This window comes from Berghia stephanieae, chromosome 8, assembly GCF_034508935.2.
Source record: "Berghia stephanieae isolate SIO BIC M18660-M18661 chromosome 8, UCSD_Bste_1.3, whole genome shotgun sequence".
Classification (NCBI taxonomy): Eukaryota; Metazoa; Mollusca; class Gastropoda; order Nudibranchia; family Aeolidiidae; genus Berghia; species Berghia stephanieae.
This window is the reverse complement of record NC_088367.1, coordinates 24,719,584-24,743,513: the sequence shown is the minus strand read 5'-3', so window position 1 is coordinate 24,743,513 and position 23,930 is coordinate 24,719,584. Positions and strand designations below refer to the sequence as shown.

At 35.3% G+C, this 23,930-nt stretch overlaps 1 protein-coding gene across 1 annotated transcript in view; it reads left to right on the top strand.

The window, feature by feature from the left end:
* The window catches only part of LOC144978419 (phosphatidylinositol 4-phosphate 3-kinase C2 domain-containing subunit beta-like), a 48,438-nt gene extending 26,376 nt beyond the window's left edge, over positions 1–22,062 (top strand). The window contains exons 19-35 of the mRNA XM_078924443.1: positions 601–800; positions 1,540–1,706; positions 2,595–2,702; positions 3,185–3,277; positions 4,001–4,130; positions 5,576–5,712; positions 6,380–6,549; positions 8,215–8,371; positions 9,202–9,308; positions 10,440–10,565; positions 12,049–12,124; positions 12,517–12,653; positions 14,017–14,122; positions 14,878–14,965; positions 16,132–16,250; positions 17,077–17,199; positions 21,730–22,062. Of these exons, the coding sequence (XP_078780569.1) occupies positions 601–800; positions 1,540–1,706; positions 2,595–2,702; positions 3,185–3,277; positions 4,001–4,130; positions 5,576–5,712; positions 6,380–6,549; positions 8,215–8,371; positions 9,202–9,308; positions 10,440–10,565; positions 12,049–12,124; positions 12,517–12,653; positions 14,017–14,122; positions 14,878–14,965; positions 16,132–16,250; positions 17,077–17,199; positions 21,730–21,912 (2,227 nt within the window). The 3' untranslated portion in view covers positions 21,913–22,062. The remainder of the gene's footprint in view (positions 1–600; positions 801–1,539; positions 1,707–2,594; positions 2,703–3,184; positions 3,278–4,000; positions 4,131–5,575; positions 5,713–6,379; positions 6,550–8,214; positions 8,372–9,201; positions 9,309–10,439; positions 10,566–12,048; positions 12,125–12,516; positions 12,654–14,016; positions 14,123–14,877; positions 14,966–16,131; positions 16,251–17,076; positions 17,200–21,729) is intronic.
* The last annotated feature ends 1,868 nt before the right edge of the window (positions 22,063–23,930 follow it).

Genomic DNA, 23,930 nt, shown 5'->3' with positions numbered 1-23,930 from the left:
TGGGGTGCATAAGGCATCTCCTTAAGAATTCCATTTCTGTCTGTCAGCTGCATGGTCACCAATGTTGTTCCAGTTTAGGCCAGCCAGCCTCTTTCTTTGGGCCTGCCTCCCTGTCTTTTGCCATCCGTTGTCCAGCAGAGTGCTATTCTTGGCAGAGCAGTTGCCTCCATTCTGATAACATGTCCAAGCCGTCTCCATCTGCACCTCTTTATAGTTGTAACTATGCTCACTGTGGTCACCAGCTATGACTACAGTTCATGTTGTCAGGATCTAGTAATCTAAAAATAACAAGTCATTGAGAACCATGTGGTCTTGCAGTGTGACACTCGCTTTTGGCGCAAAGTTGAGTCCTTGGAAAAGGCTCTATACGCACATTTTCTCACCGTACTCAGGTGTAAAATGAGAACCTGGCTTTTAACAGCGTTGTCTCTGTCCGAAAAAATTATAATATCGCCTATCAGGTGTCATGTCCCATCCTACATGTTAAGTGTTGCTGTTGGCGAGGGACCCCTTGTAAAGCACTCTGAGCACATTTAGTGGATATTGCGCTATATAAAAGCTCAATTATTTTTTTATTCTTCTTTCTTTTCTTTACCAAAGGTTTCCCGATATCCATGTTCGGCAATTTGCTGCTGAAAGTCTGAACCGAATTCCGACCGATGATTTGATTGATTTCCTGCCACAGCTGATTCAGGCTTTGAAGTTTGAGACCTACCACAACTCCCCACTGGCCAAGCTGTTACTCGAGCAATCTTGTAAAAGCCCTCGGTTTGCTCATCAGTTTTTCTGGCTACTTAAAGGTATGGACCATTTGATTAGTATTCTACAATGTAACCAAAGAAGAAAAAAAAAGTAAAGAATATTAATAATAATGATTATGATGATAATGATAATAATAATAATAATAATGATGATGATGATGATGATGATGATAATAATAATAATAATAATAGTAATAATAATAATAGAACAGAAAAAGAAAATAAAGAAAGGGGAAAAAAATAGAATTATTGCGTCATAAGGCTGGCTTTGTTTCTGTAGTGTTAACTGACAGTAAAAATCTTGGGCTTTTGTATAGCGCAATATCCACTTAGCGCTTTACAAATAGTCCCTGACAAACAGCAACAAGTAACATGTGGAACAAGACAAGATGCCAGGTAGGTGATATTACACTTTGTTAACAGCCGGGTATTCATTTTACACCTGAGTATGGTGAGAGAATGTGAGTAAAGAGCCTTTTCCAAGGATTCAACTATCCACCGAGCTAGGCTTGAACCCAGGACATTCCGATCTAAAAAAGAAGTGTCATACCACAAGACCACATAGCTGCACAACAGTAACAACTCCTTGGTACCTATTAGATAGGACTGATCTTTCACAAGTACTTTCCATCACATCTAAAAGGCCTGTTAACCCAGTTGTTGGAGTAAAATAGGAATAATCTTTTTGTAGAAATGAAATCTATATCAGCATTTGAAGCTTTTTCTTTCTTTGTATGTGAACTTATTTTATAAGATCGTCTGTTTATCTGCTCATCAGGTGTGGCTTCTCAGGAGGTGACATTCAAACGCCGTTATGAGTTGATGTTTGTGGCCCTGGCCAGTGTGGCAGGGGATTCATTGTACCAGGAATTCAAAAAACAGGAGCAGCTGGTCAAGATTGTCACAACTCTTGCAGAGAAGGTCAAGGCTGCCAAGGATAGAGATGTAAGTTAGGGATCAGGTGATCTCAAACTAAGTACACTGATAGCGTGCTTTTGGATTCTATATCTGTTCTCTATTTTAACCAGTCCCTTTGCCTGGCTTTTTCACACTGTAAAATCATTAAAATAAAACATAAAAACAAGGATAGAGATGTAAGTTAGGCATAAACATTTATGCCATCCCATTTGATAATTTTAGGGGCACTTAATGAACAAAGGCTGGCAGAGGTTTTTTTGTCCTCCCATATTGGGTAGGGAGGTCACTTGCTGTGTCTTCTGTCCTTCTTTTTCTGTTTCTCCAACTTGCTTTGTGTCTTTGTCTTGCTATGAGATTAATTGGTTTTATCTCTCCCTGGGAGAGAAAACTCTAATAAGACTTGGGTTAGAAGCCACCTTTTTGGGGTCATGGATAGCTCATACGGTAGAGTCACGATCTCCCCGGCTAGGTGGAGTTGTCGTACCAGTAAGGAAGTGGGTTTAGCCCCCATCACCGTCGTGAAATTTTTATTCTCCTATTGTCTTCTGGCACTTTCCTACTCACTTTATTTCTTGTTATCTTACTGTAATGACCCCAGTGTGCAGTCAAGATTTTTTCTGACACCCCCCTCCCCCCCCCCATCCCCCTCCACCTCCTCCCCAACTACCCAACAGTGATTGGGAAGCTGGGTCTTGTAGATCTGGCAGAATTGTAATGGACTTATCTCTTATCTGAAGGATAGCAAGCAATCGCTGTTTTCGATTAAAATCTGTAGAAATTGTAATTTATATAAAACATGAGCTTTTATGTTATGCAATATCAACTAAAGGTGCTCAAAGCACTTTACAAACAATATAAACTCCAGTTCCATAGGCTGAATGTCTCTAAAGGACTAGTTTGTTTTTTTTCTTTCAGGCCACCTTGAGAAGAGAGTTGGTGTCGCTCCACGATATGCTAGAATCCCATGGTCGAGTCCTTCTCCCTTACAACCCAAGTGTGGAGGTAGCTAGTTTGGATATCAAGGTAGCCGACATATCTTCCTATATATGTCACAGAGAAAGCCAATTATGTCTCATTCATTTTGTGGATTGTGCATCATCAACTTTCTCTTTTTTTTTCTTCCAATATTTTTTAGATCTGCTTTCATGTTAACGATCTCCGCTCTCACCATATATATTATCCTTACTAACTTTACCCATATCATGATTATCATCACCTTTATCATCATGATCATCATCATCGTCGTCGTTGTTGTCATCATCATCATCATCATTATCATCATCAATGTTGTTGTCATGGTCATCATTGTCATTATCAACATCATCATCATCATCATCATCATCATCATCATCATCATCATCATCATCATCATCATCATCATCATACATCATCATTACTACTACCATCATCATCACCTACATCACCACCACCATCACCAACATTGCTATTACTATTATCAACTCCGCCACCAACATTATTATTATAACCATTATTATCTTCGACAGTCGTGTTCCTACTTCACCTCCTTCACTTTTCCCCTCAAGCTGGTCTTCAAGAACTCCAACCCAAAGGCAGACTCTCACTACGTCATGTTTAAGGTTGGTTAAAATTCTCCATTTGATCCTAACTCATAATTTCTTTTTTTTTTTTTTGCTACAGACACCTAAACTATTTTATTTTACATGGTATTAGAAACAACAACCGAAGAACTGATTTCAACAACACAAGGAAACATGCAACTTAACACACATGATGATATTCTAAAGCTAAGAACACTTGCACTAGACAGAGATTTATGGAGGCAGATTACTAACTGGATAATAGAAACAGACTGACAAACTATAGGTGACGCACAAATTCACAGCAAACGTCCACAGAGACTGCCCAGCCATATTTATTAGTTATTACTGGATTGGAAGTGGTTCAAAGATTTTGCTAAAAAAAAAAATGCTCTCTTTTAACAATTTATTATCAAACTTCCTTTTTACCAATGAATATTTTTCGAAAGTGAAAGATCAATGATGAGAACTTTGTTAATAGGGTTCAACAGTCATGACGCATAGTAACTTAGTATCTGGCTCTAAACTATCGGAACAATGGTGGATGCTCTTATGAAATATTTCTCCGACGAGCATAAAAGTGTGTCCAGAGGAGAAAAACATTATAAATATGATCATGTTTTGACTTTTATACATTCTGATCATATGACATATGAAAAGTTCTAGCCAGCATGAAGAATAAAAAGTACTGATTTTCTTTGTTTAGAACCACGATGGCTGCCATTGCTGGGTGACTATTGAATCCAATTATTATTTCTACAGGTGGGCGATGACCTCCGCCAAGACATGCTGACCCTCCAGATGATTCGTATCATGGACTCTTTGTGGCTGCAGCAAGGATTGGATCTCAAGATGGTCACCTTTGCTTGTCTGGCAACTGGCCCTAAAAAAGGTACGGGTCATTATTGTAATAGTTTTATGATCATTTTCATTACAAACATCATTATCACCATCATCATAATCATCATCGTTGTCATTATCAATGTCATCATTGTTATCATTATCATCATTATTATTATTTTTATCATCATCGTCATTACTGTCTTTGTTCCTTGTCATCAATAACATCATCATCATCATCATCATTGTCCATGTTTTCATTATTGTTCGAGGTCTGAGAATTTTAAAAAAATTTAACCATCACTATGAGCTCAAATTTGCAACTTTACATTCCAAAGACAAATGGACAAAACAACTATCCCACAGTAACAATTTCTGGTAGACTACCCTTTAGATAAGACATGCACGTCTGGGGCAAAGTGATTTTCACCAAATTTATATTTCTAGGTGGACAAAGGGACCAGGGGAAAAAAAATCGGTTGTAATACTTGGTTGAATCAGGACTGTTGCTGTTAATAAATAAATAAAAATGAACATTTATAAAGCACATTTCCACAAATTATGTGTGCTCATTGAGTTTCACTATGTTTCATTTATTCCCTTAGAAGGTCATACGGAACCATATTTCCATTTCATGCCTTTGTGAGGCATCCATTTCATTCTAACAATCTTTCAACATTCATCACTGCCTATAGTCTGTAGCTACTCATTCACATCTGAGTCAAGTGAAGTAATGTATATTAAGTCCTTATCCAAGGACACAACTTCAGAGCCTGAATTTTCCAGGATCACCGTCACTCATCTGGTCACTCATCATACTTAACATGACTTTTGTTACAAGACGAGACACCCTACTGCTGAGACACTGAGCCACACATCATCATCATTTTAGTACTCTTCTTATAGGGCTTCTTGGCCCTCATGATGGGATACAGTCGTGACAAGTTAGGGACCAGGGACTGGTGTACGATCAAGATCTGAAAAAGTGTGTATGAAACAGTTCCAGACAAATCAGGGAAAAGAAATACAATTTAAAAAAAACATCCCAGAATCTCAGCCTACCTCGACTTGGAACCTCAGACCTCCTGATTACTGATCTGATTTCCGTTCCAAAGTTGAGATGAGTTGTTTTTTTCTTGTATTTTTGTCTCTGCTTTGTCTGCCACTGTTTCATACACACTGTTTCAGATCTTTGTGGGATACAGTCCTTTAGAGCTATGAGGCCTGTGGAGCTGGAATTTATCTTGGTTTCTGTGGCATTAAATGGTCAGTTGTAATTGTTTGTTATCCTTCCTATAGAATGCTAGTTCAGTGTAAAATTCATTCTGCTCGATCTAGCAGACCCAGTTATCCAGTGACAGGAGAAGTGAGTAGGGAAGGGAATCTGGATTGCCCTTTGGATCTATACTGGTCCCTTTGATTGCTAGGTGAGTGCTCTACCACTGAGCTATCTGGAGCGTCTTGGCTGTTTGTAACATAACACTTGTGCTATTTCAGGAATCCTAGAGCTGATCACAGAGTCGGAGACTCTTCGCAAGATCCAGATATCATGTGGCCTGACAGGCTCCTTCAAAGAAAGACCCATCAAGGAATGGCTACAGAAACACAACCCTACTGAACTTGAGTACAGAAAGGTAATGCACAATAGCATGGTCATTAGATCATTCAAAATATTTGTGATGATGCCCTTTTTTCCGACTAAAGCCAGAAAACTGGCTTTTAATAATTTTCCGACTTACCTTGTTCGGTATGGGTGAGTTGATTTTTTAAAAGATGAAAGCATTTGTAGCTCAAATGCCACAGTTAAGGGGAAGCTAGATGGATATGTATCTTTTTCTGTGGTTTAAGGGTGGTACCATTTGATGGAAATATTTTCATATATATGCTCTTTAAGAAGAACATTCTCAGGCTTTTTATTGATTTTAGCAAAAGACATCTCTGTTAGCTGGGTTTGTTTTTTGTTTTTTTTATTCTACCCGAACAATACATGAATGGAACAATTTATTTGCGAAATTAACCACAACCTGTCCTCAAAAACATTGAAAGAGGTATTGCTGTAATGTTTTTATTAATTGTATTTTTGAACATGATGTGAATAATGCATGCCCTTTGCATTTTAAATCTAATAGTACGCTTTGTGTTTTGATTTTAATTGATTTTATTAATTTTGTTTTTAACAGTGTGTGTTATATGACACTTTTAAAGATAGGTTCCAATTTTCTGTTCTTATGTTACTATTGTTATTGCCGACTCTTTCTATGTTTTCCAAATTTCATGTGGATTTTTTTTGGTCTTTTTCAGGCTGTTGAGAATTTCACTCATTCGTGTGCTGGTTACTGTGTGGCCACCTATGTTCTGGGTGTTTGTGATCGCCACAATGACAATATCATGATCAAGCAATCTGGCCACATGTTTCACATTGACTTCAGCAAGTTCTTGGGTGACTCTCAGATGTTTGGAAACTTTAAAAGGTAAAGGAGGAAAAAAGCGTTATTTTGCATTGTCGAAACTTTTGTTTTGGTCTCTTTAACGAGCAATTCGTTGAAAGGATCCATTCAGATAGCAAACAATAGTTATTATTGACAGTTTCTCTGGTAATGTTTGTTTTTGTGTGTGTGTGTGTGTGTGTGTTTTGCTTTTTTGTTTGTTTTGCCAATGGTTTTTACTAGCTGCATTCGACAGACAGTTGGTCTGGGCTAGGGTCAAAATGTAGGGACATTTTGAGATTGATTGGGCTGGGATTGGTCATTGATGTTGGTATTTCTTTTAGTATCAGATTGTTGTTTGAACAAGTTTGACTGGATGTATGGTTCTATTATCGAGTAGTTCTTGTAACTCTTTTTCTGATTCTGCGATTAGAGCAGTGTCATCCGCATCTCTTAGATTGTTGATGAAATGTCCCCCTATATTCACTCCAACCTTCAGCTGTATTTTACGTAGAATGAACTCGCTGTAGATGTGGCCAAACATAGCGAAGACATGGGGTTAGAACTCAATGATAAAAAAACAGAATGTATGGTCTTGAGCAGAAATAATGTTAAACCATCCTGCAAGTTATCCTATCAAAACAAAGAGATCAGGAGAGTTGAAAGTTTTACATATTTGGGATACATTATTACATCTGATGGTAGATCCACCCATGAAATTAAAAGAAGAATTGCTTTAGCAAAGAACACATATAATCAATTAAAGCACATCATGAACAACCACAACATTGAGATGGCAACAAAACTGCGGGTAATGAAATCATACATGTGCTTCTTTATGGCAGCGAGTGTTGGAAGATTAACAAAGAATATGAACGTAGAATAACTGCAGCCGAAATTTGGTTTTATAGACCCATTCATGGAAAGATAAAATTAAAAACGAGGAGGCATTAAAAGAAATTGGAGTACGACCAACTTTGGTAAACACCATCAGAAAAAGACAAGTTAAAATTTCTTGGACATATTTACAGAAAAAACGGAATTGAAAAGATTGTGCTTACGGGTAAAGTTGCTGGGAAGAGGAGAAGAGGGAGACAGAGGATAGATTACATTGACAATCTGAACGGATGGATTGGTGGAGGAAGAACAGGAATTGAGCTATTGAGAAGATCTGAGGACAGATATGGTTGGAGGGACACGATCGCCGATGTCTGCAACAGGCCTGGCACTTGATGATGATGGTTCTATAATTGTTTTGTGAACTGAAAAGCATGCACAGATATATCTCTTGACAGTAATATGCAGGCCGATTGAGACTGTTTATGTGAGGAAGAAAATAATTGTCCTATCCAAAGGGTAGTAAGCAATTGCTGTTGTTCGTTTCACGCTATAGAAACCAGGATAAACTCCGGTCCCATGGGCCTCATGGCATGAAGAACTTTTAAAAAGAAAAGTGAAGTTTTAACATTCCAAAGAAGAAAAAATTATATTTTTTAAATGTATTAAAAAAATTATTCTTTTATTTTGATTAGCAAAAAAAAATAATATAATAATAAACTAAAGGAATAGGACAATTTTTTATAGATGTGCTGTTTCTGTTAATAATTTTAATAAGAATGTTGCTTTTCCAACCTACTGATAAAGTGACAAAGGGGAATGATGAACATTGTTCACTACTGTATATTTTTTCTCTTTATAAAATTAATATAGAGACCGGGTGCCATTTGTGCTGACCTCTGACATGGCCTATGTTATCAATGATGGTGGGAAGCAAGGAGACAAGTTCCAACACTTTGTAGATCTGTGTTGTCAGGCTTTTAACATTTTACGGCGACATGCAGACTTGTTCAGGAGTTTGTTCATTTTGGTAAGTGAATTTGTGCTATCTGTCAATTCTCTAAGGAGGGTGATCTTTTCTAAGTTGAGGACCCCGATAACTCCGTTTATAGAGCAATTGACATTATGTCTATAGCTCAATGGTATTAGGGTAAAAACAAACAAATACCCCTCTCTTTCATGAACTAAGGAAAATGTATCGCAAATTTTGCTAAAAAGCTTGCAAAATTTGGGATTTTTTTTTTTTCCAAAAAACCGCCATGTCAGGTCTGTACGATGTGGTAGAAAGGTCTTTGAAATAGATATTTATTTTATACAAGGGGTAGTAGTCATTTAATGCGAAAGAAAACAGTATGAACTTTAGCTTCATGAGGCTCATGACTCTGAAGGACTACTGTCCACCTAGTAATGACAGGGTTGCTGGATTTGTTCATTTTGGCGGGTAGTAGGTGGCAATTGACTTTTCATCCTATCAAATAGAAGCAAATACAACTGTTACTATCTAATGCACAACTAGTCTTTGACAAGTGAGATAATGATGTACTACTGCCTCTGGGTTCAATTGGGGAGGTGGTGATTGCGAATTCTGAATTATGGCGTCGTCATTTGGATTTTTTTCTTGTAACCACTCAGAGCTTTAATGGCTGTTCCATCTAGTCTTATCATTGACAAATTTCAGAATGGAAAGATTTCATACATACATTTCATACATGACATTTACATATTTCTGGCAATCTCTTTGATCATTTAAAAAAAAATTTTCTGGTTTTTTTTTTCTTCTTCTTCTTCTTCTTCTTTTTCCAGTTATACTAAAATTATTGGAATAATAATTTGATGTATTGCATTAATCATTTTCTGCAGATGGCTCGGTCAGGCATCCCCAATGTGAATGAGAGAGCCGTCCAATATGTCCAAAATGCCCTGTTACCAGGACAGACTGATGCCCAAGCCACTGCCACCTTCACCAGGTCAGTGTATCTCTCAATTGGTCTTTTAATATGTACGAAAATCAGGTTAACTATCACTGAGGTAAATTTTGTTCTAGATTTATTTGTTGTTTCTCGTTGCCATAATTTTGCATTTTACAAACTTGATAACAGGCAAATTTCTTTTCATGAATTTTTACCGTGTTTTGCAAGGAAGTGAATAGAGAAGAAATTAGACGTTTAAAATGTGACTATTTTCTCATAAGGGTATTATGTAGGAATGAACCTGAAGCCAAAAAGTGAATTTGAAGATAAATGGATCTGAAATAAGAGGTGACAAGCAAAAAGTGCACTCCTAACAAAAGTTAATAAAAAAGTACAGTTCATGCTGCCTTTAAGCATGGTCATGGGGAGGAGGCTTAGACGTACTAAATGCGGAAGCATGCTTGAGTTCGAAGTAGACATAATCATAAGTCATGATCGCACAACACCACACGATGTTGCTCCATCGTTGTCCGTCGTTGTGGTGTTTGTTTGGTTTTGTTTTAGTTTAGTTTGTTTTTTTTTCTTTATTTCTATTTTTATTATAATAATTCATATGGTAAAAATGTGTTCTTTTTTCTTTCATTCTATCTTTATTATAATAATTCATATGGTAAAAAATGGAATAAAAACACTTGAAAAACATGAAGCAATTTGTCAAAGCGGAGAATGTTGGTGTTGAGGAGAGGGGATCTGTCTTATTTTGGTGAAAATAATTCAGTAATTTAGCTTTGACTGCAGCCAGTGTTTAGACATAATTATATGTGCTTCTTGTGTGCCTGTGAGTAGCCTGTAAGCTGTGAGTGTGCGTATGTATGTGTCTGAGTGTGTTTGTGTATATGTGTGTGTGTGTGTGTGTATGTGTATGTGTGTCTGCCTTTCTCTCTACCCTTCACTTGCCTTCTTTCCACCTCTCTTTCTCACACTCACAGCTATGATGACACATATTATTATTAATATTATTATTATAATTATTATTATTATTATTATTATTATTATTATTATTATTATTATTATTATTATTACCATTATTATTATTTTTTTTAATTATTATTATTATTATTATCATCATCATTATCATCATCATCATCATCATCATTATTATTTTTATTGTTTTTATTGATATTCCAGGATGATAGAGGAAAGTGGGAAGTCAGTGTTCACCCAATTCAACTTTTTCATTCACAACCTGGCGCAGATGAAATTCTCTTCCCATCAGGAAGGAGCCCTGCTGTCATTTGTACCAAAGTCCTACAGGTACTGATGCCATCCCGAGTAACAAATTTAGGGATCAGGCACTGGTGAAAAATAAAAATCTGAAAAGGTGTGTATGAAACAATGCCAGACAAAGAAAAAAAGAAAGAAAAATGCACACCATGTTTCATACACATCTTTTCAGATTTTAACCTTGCCATCCCAAGGTAGAGTAGATAAAATTTAAAGATGTTTAGTGTTACGATGAAGTCACACTATTCTTTTCACAAATGTGTTCTTTTTTCATTTTTTTTTCAGTTTCATAGAATGTAAATATATTTCGTTTTGCCTTTTTATTTTATGGCATTCTGGTTGATGAGAAATATTGTATACAAGCTGAGTACTCAGTCTTCGACTGGAATGCATCCATTTATGAAATGTTTGGTGATTCTTGATCTCAAAAAACTATCTAACAGAGGATTGTCGTGATAACTATATTTTATAGTGAAAATATTGGTATCGCTTGATTCCATGTTGATATCTGTATCGTTCAAATTCAAGATGTAATCGAATGTGTAAATCTTTTCTACCTTACAAAATTAGGCCTTATTTGTAGATAAAATATTCCTTGTCATAACAAATATTAAATTTGAATATTATGGGTCCTAAACACACACCTCTGTATTCAGAATGAATCTTGAAAAATTTGAGGGCAGGAGGTCACTTGCTGTGTCTTCTATCTCCTTTATCTGTTTTCCGAGTTGCTTTCTGTATTTGACTTGGAATGGGATTGCTTGGTTTTGCCCTGGCCTTTGCTAGGGTCCTTAACTGAAAGGGAAACAGTCAAATGTTTATTATTAGTTTGAGGAGATCATTTTTTTTCCTTGTAAATCATCTCTCTGTTATGATTTGTTAGTTGTGTTTTCTGTTTTAAATATATTCTGTAAACATGTGAGTGTAATCCTTTAATGGGAGCCTGTGCTGGTGTCAAGATGAGACTTTTAGGTAATCTCAAACTAAGTACATTGATACTGTGCTCTTAGAATCTACATCTGTTCCCTATTTGAACTAACTCACCTTTGTCTTACTTTAGCATTATAAATGTGTTTCTTTAATTTTTTTGACTATCCCATTTTCTTCCTTTTTACTGGCGCTCACAAAACCTAAATGTGTTGCAAACGCCGTAAAACCCTTAAAAACAAACAACACAATATCAATGTCATTATGTGTCCAATTTTATTAGGTATGCTGTGCCAAAAGGTTATTTTGCAATAATTTTGAAGCAATGAAAAAGTAATTTCTTGTCTACAGGTCACTAAAACAGTGCATGTCAGCATTTTGCACACAATCATTTGATACACAAATATACATATATATACAATACAATATACATTGCAATCTACTTTCTGCCAGACCCAATCACTGGTCAGAAAGAACCTTTGCTGCTCCCGGGTTCAGTACTAGGCTGTATAAAAATTCAGCTTTTTTTTATTGTGTGTATTTATATCTTTATTTATTTGATATATTCCAATCCATTTTAAATCAGTGAGGACACAGATGGCAAGATCACCAGTGTAGAACTCCATGGATGTCAAAAGAGATACACACCAGAAAAACATTATGTACGTGAAAGTAAAACTACTACATTTATAATTAATTTTAAAAATATCTTGTTTGTCTAAAATTGTACGAAACTTTATTTGTCCTTACTTTTCATAATGGTAGATTTTTGAAGGTTAAAGTAGCTTCTTTTAAATGCAGAAGTCAAAAATATTTTTAATGCATTTTACTGTTTAAGGTGAAGACAAATACATACTTAATATTAATTGTATTTCATTCTTTAAACCAATTAATACTGAATGAATGGTTTCAGGATTGCAGTTGTTTAAGTATCAGTTCCATAATTTAAAATGAAACTATGTTTTTAATTTCTATTTACTGTTTCATTCAATGATGTAAAATTTCTTCTAACTTGAAAATACTCATTACATTTCTTCATATTCTCCCATTTCAGATTTTCATCGTCAAGATAGAGAGAGAAAACCAAAAAGTGCCAACCTATATCTTCCGCCATTTTTCTGAGTTTGTTGAATTTAGAGATAAATTGAATGAGATGTTTCAGCTAGTCACTTGGCCCAATTTTTCAACCAGGTTTGTAAATTATTATTTTTTTTCCTTCCTTGTATTTATATTTGCGATGAGAAACAACTACAAGGCACCAACCATATTTATTATGTTTTTGTTTTTATTACTTTAAGATCAAGCAAAAGCAATTAGGATATTGTTAGCTCATTCGTTTTATGATCGTTTGGTTGGTATATGAAACTTCCCTATTCCTTCAATTTCTTGTGATTAACATTAATAACTGCTCCACTCAATTTTTTTAAACCAATATGGACATAATATCAGATTGTACGCTCTGTCTCAATCATCTCAGTGTCATATGTTTGTGTATTGGGAATAGAGCTCACAGCTCAATAGCTAGCTCGCCAATTAACTCAATATAGATACTACACTTAAAACCACTTTTAAAAAATTGGTGATGGTATCGACTGCATAGCATTTTTCTTGCGTGATGCAAAAGATACCATGTCACTCATGTCTAGTGTTCAACTCCCCATCCCTCCAAAAGTTTTTATTCCTTGTTGTCTTCATTTTACACCCGAATACAGTGAGAGAATGTGAGTAAAGAGCTTTTTCCATAGACTCAATTACTTGCTGTTCAGAGCAAGACTTGGACTCTGGACATCAGTCTGAAGGGGATTGTCATACCACAAGACCACAAAGCTGTACAAAGTGAAAGTGATTTAAAACTGCCATAAACTAGTTTTTAAAATGGAAATATCCGTAATTTTCCATGCAGATCCTGGTTTACAATTTTAATTAATACATTAATTATATTGAGTAATTTATAATATCATTCTTCTGTACCGTTATGACATGACCTGAATAAGATTTTTAGCCTGGGTGGGGTCTTTTGACTCCCACGGTTGCTGTGTCTTCTATTCCCCTATATTTATTTTCTGAGTTGCTTTCTGTCTTAGTCTTGGAATTTGACTTCTCGGTTTTGTCCCGATCTTTGCCCGACTCCTTGCTGAGAGAAAACAGTCAAATGTATACTTTTAGTTCTTGGAGGTGATATTTTTTTTCTTTTAAATCTCTTTCTTGTGTAATGATAGTTATATTTTTGTGTCTTGAACATATCATGTAACCATTTGAGTGTTTTCCTCTGAGTGGGATTCTGTGCTGGTATCTGAATCAGACTTTTAGTCGATCTCAAACTAAGAACACTGATTGTGTACTCTTGAGATCTACATCTGTTCCCTATTTGAACCAATTCCCCTTTGTCTTACTTTTCATTTGGCACTTTTATTGTAGTTCTTGAATTTTTTAACTATCACATTTTCTTCCTTTTCACTGGCGCTGATATGACCTAAATGTGTCACGAGCATTGTAAAACCCTTAAAAACATCAAACAAACAAGATGTCTAGCCATTTCCTTTCTTTCTTTCAGAGTTGTCATTGGTCGAAGCAACATCCGGTCTGTGGCAGAAAGTCGTAAAGTAGAGATTGACAACTTCCTCAAACATTTGTGGAGTAAGGCTGAGGAGATCTCCAGGGTGAGACTATAATTATATTAAATATGCATGTTTGCAACAGACTACTATTACAATACTTCATTATTCTTTCAACATGTCATATATGAAAACTAAATGACAAATCCCAGTAGTTATGAACAGTAAAGATCTATTATTATTATTATTATTATTATTATTATTATTATTATTATTATTATTATTATTATTATTATTATTATTATTATTATTATTATTGTTATTATTATTATTATTATTATTATTATTATTATTATTATTATTGTTATTATTATTATTGTTGTTGTTGTTGCTGTTGTTGTTATTATTATTTATTATTGTTATCATCATCATCATCATCATCATCATCATCATCATCATCATCATCATCATCATTATTATTGTTATTATTATTATTATTATTATTATTATTATTATTATTATTATTATTATTATTATTATTATTATTATTATTATTATTATTATTATTATTATTATTATTATCTTATTAATAATAATAATTAATAAGTTTTAGACGTTGTATTTGACTTTGATTAAGAACAAGATTGTACAATTAAATTTGTAGATAAATTGCTTGATCGATTCGATATTTTATGGTTTATTTTTTCATCATTTTATTGCCTTGTCCTTCAAATGGAATGGAGATCTCAAAGTTTATTGAATGTCAGTGCTGATTGGACCAATTATATTTGCTTTTTTTAAAAAAATAAGAGTTCCCCCCTTGTAAATGATATATCAATATTTATTTAATCTAATGACAGTGTGAGTTGGTGTACACATTCTTCCATCCTTTATTGAGAGATGAGCAAGAAGCAGAGAAATCCAATTTGAATACAATGAAATTGAAAGGTAGGTTCTAACATAGAGTCATGCTGAAGCTCTTGACTCACATTTTCTCACCAGATGCCTAATTGAAAGGGGTTGTTGGTAATTGTTACTGAAATTTGGTAACAATTACAAATTACGGAAATGGAAGAAGTGTTATGGAATTTTATTTCACAGCAAATTTGGTCGCAGTGTTAGAGAAAAAATTAATTTTTTCTTAACTCTCTCAGCGCTGAGGCTATATTCGCATTTCTATCACAAAATGGCTGACAGTTGGTTGAGGCAACATGAGAATGACAAGCTAAGACAAAGCGACATTCGAATTCGGCGCAAAATCTCAATTAAAATACTCCCCTTGGACCAATTTAATGTTCTGATGAAAGAAATGATACCATTGGTTTAATTTATAGTACTTTTGTTGAAAGTACGATCAGATTGCATAATTGTTTTTGTTTTTCCGACTGTGCGGCCATTGGTCAGTAGAACAGATTCTGCTCTGGCCGCACAGTGAGGCCAATGGCGCTGAAAGAGTTAAGATACTGCAATTTTAAGGAGAAAATAAAATTCCCAGAAATTGATAAAGGCTACCGCTCAGCTCCATTCACTGCACATGATAAGCGAAGCCGACTCGCAATGGTACTTGTTAGCTACAAAGTTTATTTTATGTGGCATCTTTTGTTTGATTTAGAATAGCATTACTGAAATTTTACCATTTATTCCGGATGAATTTTCTATTGGTTATATGAAATTTTAATTTAGGCTGGTATGTTTATGTGAGACACAGTGTCAAAGCAGTATCATGTCGGCGGGATGAGCTAGGTGCTGGAAATCGAATTTTTAACCATAGAGTTAATTTCTATGCTTCATGGTAAAGAATAAGTACAATTTTTTTTCTTATGTGAACCAGGTATTATAAAAGAAATAAAATGGTATCTGCTGTTTCAAAAGAAAGAATAGAAAAATAAGAAAATTTTACAATGTTAAGTTTTAAAATGTATGCTATTTAGTGTAAAAGTATGACGCTATATGAGTTGACATGAGATATCTCTCTCTCTCTCTCTCTCTCTCTCTCTCTCTCTCTCTCTCTCTCTCTCTCTCTCTCTCTCTCTCTCTCTCTCTCTCTCTCTCTCTCTCTCTCATTATAAACTCACGAACTCTCTCCATCTCCCCCCCCCCCCCCCCTCCTTCAGAACCCTTGATGCCGCGAGTAGGCAACCCAAATCATTCCGGCATACAAGGGGAGATAAAGCTGTCAATCCAGTACAAGAGAGAAGCCTTACAAGTCATGGTCATGCACGTCAGGGGATTGGTGAGTAATCATGTCCTATATGTCACCTGTGACTCGCTCGATACAGTATGTTATCAGAATGAACCAAATGCCAAAAATAACATTGCAATTTACAAAGTTTAAGTTTTTTTTCCAAAATTAAGAAGTTACAGTCATTCTTCTTGATTAAAACGTATTTATTTTATAAAAATGAAATTATTATCATAATAATAATAATAATAATAATAATAGATCTTTATTGTCCACAAATATGGCAATTTGTCATTTAGTTACACTTGTCATAACGTTATATGATAACTATAACATTGAACAGACACCTCTCTCTCTCTCTCTCTCTCTCTCTCTCTCTCTCTCTCTCTCTCTCTCATCCTTAATAAAAATGTATTAATTTTTTAAAAAGAAGTTACAATTACATATTCTTCTTGATATAAGTATATTAATTTATTAGAAATTTTGTAGACTTAGAATTACCTTTTATTATCTGGTTCAAGGAGACATAATACCAGATTATTTGAGTGTGTTCCTCTTAGTACTCTTAGGGCTGGTGTCTAGATGAGACTTTTAGTTGATCTCTAAGTACCTTTATGGTATGATTTGGAATCTACATCTGTTCCCTGTTTGAACCAATTCCCTTTGTCTTACTTTCTCTTGGGTGCTTTAATTGTAATTCTAGAATTTTTTTACCAACCCATTTTCTTCCTTTTGGCTGGCGCTGATATTACCTTAATGTGTCGCAAGCAATGTAAAACCCTTAAAAACAGAAAGCATACTTATTATTATTCATCAATTTTATGGCCTTTTATTATTGTTGTTCCTGCTCTTTTTACCCATTTTTTTTATCTCATAGGCTGAAGTTCCCGAATTGCCAAGTCCCTATGTCAAGACATACTTATTGCCCGATCCAGACAAACAGACTAAACAGAAAACAAAGGTAGTCAAGAACACCAGCCATCCTACTTATAATGAATTGGTGAGTCAATATTAAAAAAATAAATAAATAACCACAGCAATGAGAGACATCGAGGTCGACTGACTTTTTGGGATGTTTTTTTTTTTCTTGTATTTTTCTTTCTTGCTTTGTCTGGCACCTTTCATACACACTTGTTCAGTTCTTTATCAAAATTTTGCCTTCATTATATTAGATTACTTTTTAAAAAAATATATGCAGGGTATCCTCAAAATGTATACAAATTAAATATATTTGTAAACTTGGGGTTTGATAAAAATTTTATTATTTTAAATGTCTAAAAATATTTTTAATTATCATTTTATTGGGATTTTTTTTTTCAATGCTTTTCACAAACTGGTGCTCATTTTGATTCAAACACTGCTGACAACGACCGCAAAGCGATGGAAACGCACACATTTTGAAACTATTCCCTTGGTATTTTGGTATGTTCGATGACTCTTTTCAATTCAGGAACTGTTGCGAGTTTCGAAACATTAACTTTGTCTTTCAAGTATCCCAATTTAGAAAAAAAATCTAGTGGTGGTCTGGTGAATGATGAGGATATTCAACAAAACCCTTTGACCAATCCACCTGTTTGATAAGAGCGCATCAAGGAAGTACCTAACAACCCAATGATAATGTCGGGCAGGGTGCCTCATCTTACTGAAAATATAACTCTTAATTACCAAAGTCTTCTCAAATGCTTGGCATAACGATAACTATTGCAGCAAGTCCCAGTAAATGGGACGGGTTACAGTTGTGTCAAAGAAAATAAGAATGGTTCAATTATTTTTAATGTGTATTTATTTTATTGGAACACCCTGGACATGTTTGAAATAATTTAAATGTTGTAGCTCGAAGAAATAAATAACAATGTGAAATTGAATGTAAGCTTCAATTTAATATACGAAAACAAATCAAATGGATGTTTTGGGTTTCCCCTTTATCAACAAAACAGGATGAATGAAACACTACAGATGATTGAGATAATGTGGTAGTGGCGGTGTTAAGATGAATAAACAAAAACATTGATTGGCCTATCAATGTTTTTGTTTATTCATCTGAACAACGCCACTACCATATTATCTCATTCGTCTGTAGTGTTTCATTCATCCTGTTTTGTTGATAAAAGGGAAACCCAAAACGTCCATTTTATCTGTTTTCGTATATCAAATTGAAGCTTACATTCAATTTCACATTGTGAGAAAAGTGGTATCATTTATTGAGTGAATTTAAGAAGAAATTACCTATCTTCTTTGCCTTTTTAAACCACACAATGTGTGTTAATAAAGCTTTGCTTTTTTTATTTGATGATACCCCAATAATAATAATAATAATAATAATGATGTTGAAGATGTTGATGATGATGATGATGATGATTATGATGATGATGATGATGATGATTATTATGATGATGATAGCATGGCAATTGTATAGCGCTTTACTCGGTACATAATAGTCTCTATGCGCTACGTACAAATGGAACAAAATGAAATAGAAGGTAAAATTGTATACTTTATAACGACGTATCACATAGGTCTACAATGCACGATGAAAAAATTAATTTTAACCTACAAAGGGAACAGGTAATATTTCAAACCGGCTTTGAAAGCCTTGAGGAGAAGAAGAAGAGCACATTTAATTAAGAAGCTTTATAATTTTTTTTTTATATGCAAGGGATATTATTCGGAAGAGTGAAAAAAAATTATCTTTTGAATGTATTATCTCCCATGTAGTGTTCTTAACTTTTGGCAATTATTAATTAGAAACTAGATGATGACGATGACGATTAGAAAATTAATAAAAATGAATGGCCGTGTATTTTTATTAAAGTATTCAGTGCTCTGGAATGTCTCAGACCTGAGAGACGTTGCCATTCCCAAGATGAGGGTCATTTTAATCGGTCGATATTTGAAGGATGAGTTTTCTGACCAATTAATTATTTAAAATATATGTTTTTCACCGCGAGACAACATGGGTGATTCCTGTTGACACCAGACATCTTGTTTGATGAGTAATCTTATTCCTTCGTGGAATGCCTATGCGACGGGATCTTGTGATGTCGTGGCAAAAATGAAATAATGTTTTTTTTTTTAATATGTTTTTCCAGAGTACTGCAGTTAATTGGTTTCTGCAGAGTTTACGCGATTCGTAGATTTGTGTGTTTGTGTGTGTGTGTGGTGTTTGGTTGGGGTTTTTTTTTCCCAGATTATTTTTACTGTGATTTAATACTGAAAGAGAGTGTTTTTCTCTGTAGAGAAAGATGTGTGTTCAAACAGGAATACGTCATTATTTGTCACAATCCAGCGGCTTTTTGATCTAGTGGTAGCTATGATAACAAGCATACCACACAAACACACACACACACACACACAAACAAACACATACACACCTACACACACAGAGCACTTATATAAAGACAAATCCACTAAACGTGCTCAAAGCGCTTTACAAGTGGTTCCTAGCCAACAGCAGCAGTTAACAAGTAGGACGAGACATGGCGCCTGTGAGGCGATATTACATTGTTTTCCGACAAAGACAATGCTATTAACGATCAGATTCTCATTATACACCGGAGTACGATGTCTGAAGAGCCTTTTCCAATGACTCAACTATGTGCCTCTCAGAGCGGGACTGGACCCCTGGACCTTCCGGACCGGAGGCGGGTGACATACCACTAGATCACATAGCTGCACGCAATAATACAGAGAGAGAGAGAGAGAGAGAGAGAGAGAGAGAGAGAGAGAGAGAGAGAGAGAGAGAGAGAGAGAGCAACCGCTGTTGAATGTGACTATTACCGTAGAAGCTTCATTTCTCGCATGATGCTTTCTGCCGAACCAAACCAATAAAATTCCCTTTATTCAACCGTTAGGGGAACGTTGTCTCTAGAGTCTGTTCCAAAAGAAGACTGGAATAACGCAGTGCAGCGCCGTAAATTGAGCTACATCTAAGGCGAGGTGACATGCTTAAGGCTACACGGCGCAACGGCGGGCGATCGAACTCGGTACCTTTCGGGTAAGAAGCAAAGACCGTACAGCTGAGCCACGCTGCCCCCATTTTGACTTGATACAGCTGTTCGACTCACTGAATTTGGATTCACATTCTGTGGTTTGGGTCATCAAGGGGTCATTCACTTCGTGCGAAGGCGCTTGCTTTTTCACAATTCGAGCAAGGACATCTATGGGCTGCTTTCCTCACGAAAAGAATAAAAGAGCATGTTTTGTGATAATCATTTTAAACCAGTTAACTGGTTTGATGAATAAGTTTTTAATTGATTGCCTATGTTGTAAATGGTGGTCATAATTATTATCACATATGTGCGGCTATGTGGTCTTGGGGTATGACACTCGCTTTCGGATCGGAAGGTCCTGGGTTCCAACCTCGCTCGGCGCATAGTTGAGTCCTTGGAGAAGGCCCTTTACTCACATTCTCTCATCGTACTCGGGTGTAAAATGAGTACCTGGCCGTTAAGAGCGTTGTCTCTGTCCGATTAAAAAAAATGTAATATAGCCTATCAAACTTCCTAAATGTTAAATGTTGCTGTTGGCTAGGGACCCCATTGTAAAGCGCTTTGAGCACGTTTAGTGGATAATGCGCTTTATAAAAGCACAATTTAAAATTTTTATATCTGCGGAATTTATCTGAACCTTTCTTTCTTTTTTTATTTTTATTCACATGGTATTTAAAGGTTGTTGACCTAAGCGACCCTAACTATGATATGTTATGTGATGTTATGTTAACTGCCGTACTCTGGAAAAACTCATATTTAAACATTTGGCCAGAAAACTCGTCCTACAAACATTGATCATGTATTCATTTAATTCGATCGATATTTAGAATGACGAGTTTACTGGCCAAATATTTGAATACTTGAATTTCCAGGGTGCGGCAGTTAGCTGTTTAAAGCAGGACTTAATTTGAAATGAAAATCAAAGAGTTTGTTTTGCGATAATTAATTATAATATTATTTGGAAACTAAGATTGATGAGGGCGAGTTAAAAATATTATACTGCCCAGACAAACGACCAAGTCATGACCTTTGACCAACGGTTAACCGCTGTCTTTCTGGCGTCGTCGTCACGTCTCGTCTGTCGATATGATGATGGCTAGTTTGATAAGGGTAACGTTCAAGGCCAGTTTAGATGTTATTATTTTAGGGCTTAGTTGATTATAATTATTTGATACACATTTCGATAATACAAATTTTAATAATCAATCTGAGAAAGGAAGATATTATAAGACAAAGAAAGATATTTGATACTACTACTACTACTACTGCTGCTGCTACAATTACTACCACCTCACTACTACTACTACTACTACTACTACTACTACTACTACTACTACTACTACTACTACTACTACTACTACTACTACTACTACTACTGTGACAACAAGGAATAGTATGACCAACACTAAAACTTAGAATACTAAAAGAAGAAGAGGAGGAGGAGGAGGAGGAGGAGGAGGATAGAGAGGGTAAACAAACAAACATGTACAAAACAAAAAAAAAGGTCTGAATGTCCAATCTCTTTTTTTCTTTCTTTCCAGCTTCAATATCAGCTTCCACAATTGGAGATCCAGCTACGTCAACTGCAGGTGACGGTTTGGGACAGAGACATGCTGAAGGAGAACAACTTCCTGGGCGCTGTCTACGTCAGGCTGAGGGACTTGGATCTGTCACAGGATAATGTCGCCTGGCATAAACTGACCTGCATACAACAGATGGGTTGATGATGATGACGACGATGATGATGATGATGATGATGAGATTGCTATGTTGAGGAGAGAAAGAATCAGATTGACTTTTCGTAGTTCACATAGTGTAGATTTGACAATGACTGCTTAATCCTAGTTTCTTTTTTTTATTTTTCATCATTCTCTACTTACAAAATGATGCACACACATGCGCGCGCACATATAAACTTCACGAAAACCTGCCTTCTGATGCCAGACCACAAAAATGTGACAATAAGATCCAATTCTGTTTCTATTTTTAATGTCAAATTGGTTTGGTTTATAGAGCAGTAAAGTTAGGTGCCCCAAACGTAAACAATAACAAGTTGCCAGTGATTTCCGTTAGGGACCGGAATAATTTACGCACAATATAGGTCTCCCAATTTTGTAGTTTGAGTTGTAGGCAATACACTTTCAGTATTGAAAATATGTTTACATAAAATCTAACAGTTGCAGAAATAATAATATAAGGCTAAATTATTATGAAAATCAGGCTCCGAATAATTCTCGTTTTGTTCACACCAGCGCAATAATTTGCTCTGGTCTAAAAATAGATAGACTGTAACTTTTGATAAATTTTAGAAAATTTTACGTTTTGTTCCATAAAATATCCATATCTAGACATTATTTGATGCATGATCGAGTATTTATGAATATGTGTTTCTTTTGCCACCTAACAGCCAAATTTTAAAGGTTATTTTTTTCTATTATTTACATTGGAACGTGAGCTGTCAAGACAGGAACATGTGGTTTTCCACGTGCTTCTCGACCTTTGTTTACGTTTGGGGCACCTAACTTTACTGCTCTATTAACAGAATTCTTTGTTTGTTGGTGGGTTTATTTTCTTTCTTTCTTTTTTTTAAAATTTTCTTTTGGTTGGATTTTGTCATTGTTTCATTTTTTAAAAGATAGCTTGGTTCTCTTGTAGACCCAAGTCACCTTGTGCCGATCTACGTGTCCTATTGATTATCTCTTGAAACTAATATACGTAATTGCATGTTTGAGATTTTTTTGTAAATCATCATCATTATTATTATTATTATTATTATTTATTTTATTTTATTATTATTTTTTTTTTGGGGTCATTTTATTTCAAATGATTGACTAAGCACAATTTCGTGCGTGCAATTGTGTCATTGAAAAAAAGATATACTTAGCTATTGTCATTTGATCACCCTCACAAAGAAACGTTTCAGTTTGATTTTCACATTAGCGAGTTAATGGTTACTTTCCCAAACCGATGAACCAACGAACGACGACGAGGAATAAAACAAAGATCTGTTCTCAGAGTATTATGACAGATCATCGTTTATCTTCCTTCTCCTTCGTTAGTCGATCGTTGTATGTTGGCAACGTAATCGTTAACTTGCTATTACCTTGGTATGTCTTTTCCCCAGTCAAGCAGGAGGTTTCCATGCACGAGAGAGTTGATTTCAGAGTCTCTGTCAGAATTTGGGTGGTCTCAGGCTGAATGAGCACTGAGTCAGGTAGCTGTTGAAAACTACCATTGTCTTACTTTTTTTTTTTTTTTTTTCGGCGCCTGTAATCCTTCTGGATTTGGAGGTTGCAGAACTTTGTAAAATTTGAAACTGGGCGTTTCATGCTACAAGTTTGGAATTTCACATTAAAAAAATAAATTAGTCCTTCAGAGCCATCCTGCCTATGGAACTTGAGTTTATCCCGATTTCTATAGCATGAAATGGATAATAACATAGGATAGGACGCTAGTTCATCGCAAAGTACCATCAGTCAAATTATGTCAAATCAAGACTTTACTCACATTCTCTCACCTTACTACGGTTTTAAATGAGTACCTGGTCGAAAACTGCATACATAAAAATATAAAATTGTATTATGGCCTAACATATAGACTTCCTACACATTAAGTGTTGTTGTTGGCTTGGGACCCCTTGTGAAGCGTTTTGAGCATGTTTAATGGATATTGCTCTAAATAAATGCTCTAATTTAATTAGCCTAACGCCAGAGAGGCAAGTTTCCCTTAGAGCAAAGATTCC